General features: G+C 34.7%; 2 protein-coding genes across 2 annotated transcripts; one reads left to right on the plus strand and one right to left on the minus strand.

Moving 5' to 3' along the window:
- The first annotated feature begins 307 nt into the window (after nucleotides 1–307).
- Nucleotides 308–2,082, plus strand: LOC106138515 (uncharacterized). Its single transcript, XM_013339685.2, has one exon. It carries the CDS (start codon nucleotides 309–311, stop codon nucleotides 2,079–2,081), a length of 1,773 nt encoding a protein of 590 aa, XP_013195139.2. The 5' UTR covers nucleotide 308; the 3' UTR covers nucleotide 2,082.
- Nucleotides 2,083–2,594: 512 nt separating this feature from the next.
- LOC106138516 (adenine phosphoribosyltransferase) lies at nucleotides 2,595–5,754 on the minus strand. Its single transcript, XM_013339686.2, has 4 exons — nucleotides 5,467–5,754; nucleotides 5,041–5,278; nucleotides 3,700–3,809; nucleotides 2,595–2,980 (listed from the first exon to the last, which is right to left on the minus strand). Exons 1-4 carry the CDS (start codon nucleotides 5,559–5,561, stop codon nucleotides 2,866–2,868), a joined length of 558 nt encoding a protein of 185 aa, XP_013195140.2. The 5' UTR covers nucleotides 5,562–5,754; the 3' UTR covers nucleotides 2,595–2,865.
- Between the last annotated feature and the right edge of the window lie 215 nt (nucleotides 5,755–5,969).

Here is a 5,969-nt window from a genome sequence, read left to right on the forward strand (position 1 = left end):
GAAGGTTTCTACCAAAAATAGTTTTGTTCAGATACAAAGGATTCAACCCAATTAATAATCTCGAAAATCGCTCTAGGTAGGAATCACTAACTCATAGATGATTAAAATTTGGTGTGGAAAAAAATCCTATAAACACTTTCGCTTCTGACTGTACCACATCAAAGTTTCCCTGTAGGAAGGCTTTGATGTAAACAATAAAAAAATTAAAACCGCACTGACTCATATCATAGTTACAATTTTCCTCAATATCAAGAGCTTTAAATACTACAGCTTTGTGATTTCGCAACATTCAACAGTTGCCATTCAACATGTACATACTACTAGTGTTTCTAGCTTTGACTTCGGTCAGAGCTCACGATATAAACATCGGATCCAGTCCAGGAGGGAAGAAAGTCTTCGATGAGCATTTTCAAGCGAGTCCTGCCGTTTGGAGACAAGCGCAAAACGTTACTATCAATACAACCGATGATGAAATTATTAGCTACATAAAAGTTACAGACTTAAGGGAAGAAAAGGACGGAGACGCGAAAATAGTAGACGGAGGACAGGGACAGAAAAAAGTGACTATAGAATTAAAGAGCCCTACTGTTCTTCGGGGATATGATTTCCATGTGGAAGTGTATGCTGTAGAGAACAAAGAATTTCAGACAAACCCACTGAATAAGAATGGACCAGTACATGCTGATGAGTTTAAAACGAATACTGGCGATTTAAAGTCTCCTAATACTGGAAGCAAAGTTACAACAGCGAATTTAGACATGACAACAAAATTGCCTGCAGCGCCAAAACCTCAAAGTTTACCATCAATTACTGAAGTTAATGCACAAGGCAACACTAGAGCGACTCGTGACGCAGGAATCAAGAAACAAGAAGAAAATAAACCTAAAATAGATGCGCCATCCGTGATTGGACTTCAGAGTAAAGATACAACTACCGTAAAATTAGGTAAGAATAGTAACATACCGGTTACTGTCAGTACTAGGTTATTTACTCAAGATTTTGAAGATGAAGAAAACACGACTAAGTCTGTTTTGAAAACACCAAGTAACAATAGAACAACTCGTGACGCAGAAGTAAAGAAGCAAGAAGAAAACAAACCTAAAATAAATGCACCTTCCGTGATCGGACATCCAACCAAAGATGCAACAACCGCGAAATTAGATAAGTATAGCAACACACCGGTTACTGTTAGTAGCAGCCTATTTACTGAAGATTCGGAAGAGGACGATAAGACAAGGAAAACTCTTTTAAAAACAGACACTCATAATGACGAAACTAGACATGTTCGAGATACCCAAGATATTGGTACAACACCCAAGGATCTACCAAAAAGTGGAAGCTTTGATAGTAAAACAATTACCACAACTTTCAAAACACCAAGTTCCAACTACGCTAATAAGAATAGTCCGACTATTGGTCAACCTGCTTTAATAACTAACGATAGAGATGCAAGAGCGACACCTAAAGAGGATGAAAAATCAAATCCTACTTTGGTACCAAGCCAACATAACCCAACTGTCTACACTCCAAATTTTGAAGGAAATTTCCCAACCCTTCTTAAAGACGCTGAAACTAATAAAAAAGATGAATCCTCAAATAATAAGAATACTAACGATCAAAAGAGAAATGCGCGAGAAACACATGACGAAACCAAAGGAATAGAAACTCCAAAAATGCTAGCTAATGATTTTAAAAACGCTGCAAATGTGACAAAAGATGAGGAAAGGAAGCCTCGTGGTGTTGAAGAACGACCTAAAATTACTCCTAATTTTGAGGATGACAAAGGAGTTTCAACTACTTCTAAATCTTTTGATACTAAAACAGCTGAAAATGATTCAGAAAAGGATAATGATAAACAACACGCTCTTAATCCTTCAGTTTTAACTAAAGGCCAGAATTTCCCTGTTCCGTACCCCTATGAAACTACACCTAAATTGACGACTACCACCAAATCACCACATAAAAGAGATACGGAAACTTCAGAGCAAACAAAATCTGATAAAACAAGTTTTAACCCTAAATCAATTAGTGGTAAGACAACACAAAATGGTCAGAAGTCACCAGTAGTGTCTTTGCAATAAGTACATTGTTATACTATGTAAAAAGTTGTAAACTTATCAATTGTAACATAGATAACGCATCTATTTTTTTAAATAAATGATTTATCAAACAGAAATGTTTTTGTATTGCAAATTTTAAGGTCGAAATCATCGTCATCCTATATAGGTAACTACGGTAGTATGATAAGCATAAAGGTGCACTGACAAGATAATTCTTACAATGACAATTTAAAAAGGTGATTCAAATGAAGTGGTTTTAAACATCATTATTTGGTTTATGTAAAAATTGTCGAGTTTTCTAAACATATAACTTTTAATCCCTCACGGGGTAGAAAAAGTGGCACATGTCTACAACATTCTGCTGGATGGCATATAATGTACTTTGTAGGTTGGCTTAAATTCAAAGATAGTTACAGGTCGCTACTCTAAAATTAGTTTTAATGAGTAAATAATAATTCAGCTTTAAATCTGATATTGCTTACATGTAACATTATCTTTAAGTTAAAATTATGTGCTTACTAAAATTTACTAATAAAAGCCATAGATAATTATACATTTTATTATTCTAAAATATAAACATACAATCTTAACGTATATATAATATAACTTATAGTGGTCCTTTACTCGAAAATTGAGCAATTATTTTATTATGGAATGAATTTATTTTTCTTACACTCCGTATTCAGTTCATAACAAAAACCAATAACAATCAACAAAACATAACAAGTAGGTATTATTTCATCAAAATTTTTTAACACTTTATCGATAAAGTATAAATGTATAAAGAAAACAGTATACTTCACAGTTAATCAAACGTTACTAAGGAATGTACGGGCACATCATTAGGAATGTTTTTGCGACCATTCAGTGAATTCAGTTCCATCACGACAAGACAACCAACCACTTCGGCGCCACAGGACCTGATAACATTCAATATAGTTAGTTTCTTGATGAATTCATGCAATAGAATGGCACGCGCGACGCCGTTTGATTGCGCGAATAATTATCGGTATTTCGCTTTTTATTATGAAATGAAACGGGACTGCGATAGTTTTTCGCATTATAAAAACGGTGTCGCTCGTGTCATGTTACGGTGGCTAAACTTTTCTACAAGGAGATGAGAATATAATCGGCACTAACGTTAAGAAGGTACAGTCACGCCTCTTTCATGAATGGGTAACCCCCAATCCCCACGAACTATGTAGGGATACCTACAAGGATATGGGTAGAAAGAAACCTACATTTTCAATTGCCACAATCCTCAATCTAGGATTAAAGTCACTGGTGGCATCCTTTAGGTGAGGATGCAACCGGGACTAACGCCATGAGGTTGAAGACCCATCATTTGGGTAACTAACACATACTTTAAAACTACTGTGCCATGTGGTTCTGGGCACTTTCAAATAGGACCACTCCATCCCGTCATCTTTCCCATTGATGTCGTAAAAGGCTAATGAACTTGGGATTTTTCTTCTTAACTTCGGGCTAGCAACCTGTCACTATTTGAATTTTCATTTAGCCATACAGTTCATTATGGCCTTTCAGTGTGTTTTCAAGACCGTTTGCGACATGACAGTTAGCTCTGTTAACCCCGCAAGGGATATGGATGTGACTATTATGTTTAAATGTATACACCTACTTTAAAAGATTAGTAGCTGCAGTAATGGAGCCCCCGGTGGCTATAAGATCATCCACAATGAGGCATTTCTGACCGGGACGGATTGCATTCTTCTGTATTTCCAATATGTCCTGGAAATAGGAACAAAAATGATAAAGTTTTTATATAATGTAATTAAGTCTTTCCCACAGATGTCGTAAAAGGCGACTAAAGAAAAGGCTAGTCAATTTTGAATTCTTGTAGGCTATGGGCTAGCAACCTGTCACTATAATGAATCTCAATTCCATATTAAGCCAAACAGCTAAAGAAGGTCTTTCAGTCTTTTTAAGACTGTAGGCACTGTCTACCCTGCAAGGGATATAGACATGATTATATGTATAATGTGTTACTTCATTGTCAAGCCATCCACCTTGAATCAAGAAGTTGAAATTTCTCAGGTAAAAAAAATAGTTTTTGACCATACAAGAACGGGCAAGCTTTTTTCTAATTCAAATTATTCTTTAAATGCTTCCTACTCATTAACATAGAAATTTCATTTCTATGTTAATGAGTCATGAAGTGGCCATTCAGGAAGACATTTCAGTGCCAACTGCAAAAGAGTATATTTAGGTGGTAATTTAGTTTTTAAGTTTAATTGGTACTGACCATACAAAAATTTATAATATGTCTATGCTGTAGGTATGTTAATTTTCATTATAATTATTTAATGTTTAAACAATTGTTGTTGGAAGATAAACTCAAGTTCAAGGTAGTAACAGCCAGTTCGGTCAGATAGACATAACATTCAAGATTACACAAAAGAAAATAAATCTATTGTTTATTTGACACATAGTTTGTTCCTACATTAGATTGATTACTGTAATAATTATTAAGTTAGCAAAATTTGTGATTAATTTTAGGTACATAAGTTAGTAGCTCAACATTACTTTATTATTTACTATTTCAAACAATGTTTATTTCAGCGAGCACAATCCCTCTCATTTTAAAGTGGTTCTTGTTGCACCCTCTATTTTTAAACATTGGGTTCATTAGGTGAATTTAAGAAATTAATGTCATTTCTAAAGTTAGTCACCTAGTTTACATTATGGGTTAAACAAAATTTTATAAATATATTACTGATGAAGCAGACAGCCACAGAAATACCTCACTTCTTTTTCAACAGTTAAGGAAAGCCATACAGATGTTATTATTTAAGATTTCAAATATAATGACAGGTTGCTAGTCCATCAGATGATTACCGTTTATATTTACCATGACTGTTGATGAATGTTGTATGAATAGAGAGGCAGATGGCACACACTTTTTCCACTACCAGATGAGTAAAGGATTGTGGGCCACTGAAGCAAAAAAAAAAAAACTTACCGTTCCATATTCCAAATCATATTTGCATGAAACAACTTCCCCAGGCAGTTTTCCTTTCTTCCTCACAGGCAAGCAACCAACACCAAGATCCATGGCTAGAGAAAATGAGAAGAGGAAACCTCTGCTCTCCAGACCAACTATAGCTTCGGTTTGGGGGAACTTCGCTCGGATTACTTGTAATAATAGACCCTGAAGAAGTTTGCATGTGGAGCCATCAGAAATGGCGGAGAAGATGTCCCTGAAATAAGAAAATACTTACATGTAATTTTATTTTAAATTAAAAATGTACGAAAATATATAGTAAAACCTAAGGACCGAATGAAACGTATTTGATGTGATTTAAATTATGATGTGGCAGACATGGTGGCGATGTAGTGTTAAGTCTTAATTCAATTTTATTTTAAATTAAAGAAAGCGTTTTTTTACCAAAACAATATTCCTTTTTTCGGGAAATCTGGGTAGCTCTTCAATTTACGTTTAAATTCGGCTACTTTCTGGTTATAATCGGCATCTCCTTCCATTTTCAATCAAGACAAACTTATGTATTTATTAGATAGATAAATTAATTTCAATATTTACTAGGGTCTGCAATTCACATTGTCCCAAAAATTATACCAGAAAATCAATCCTACATAAAAAAAAACACCGTTTTCCCACCGCACAAAAAGAAAACATGTGTTTTTCTCGTAGCCGTATCTGTCACTGTCAGTCAGTTCAGTATTAGTCAGAAAATGAGTGACAACCTTTGAATCCTTTGATACCTCGACATTGTCAAAACCATCGTTTTGTTGATGGAGCCATAAACGTTAACATCAACAACCTTTGTTATTAGTTAAAAATGATGTCGTTACGTCACAGTCAATGTCACAAAGTGATGAATCTGTCAAGTCAACCAACAAAGTAAAAAAAAACAAACAAAACGAACAAAA

This window comes from Amyelois transitella, chromosome 26 (assembly GCF_032362555.1).
Source record: "Amyelois transitella isolate CPQ chromosome 26, ilAmyTran1.1, whole genome shotgun sequence".
NCBI classification, from domain to species: Eukaryota; Metazoa; Arthropoda; class Insecta; order Lepidoptera; family Pyralidae; genus Amyelois; species Amyelois transitella.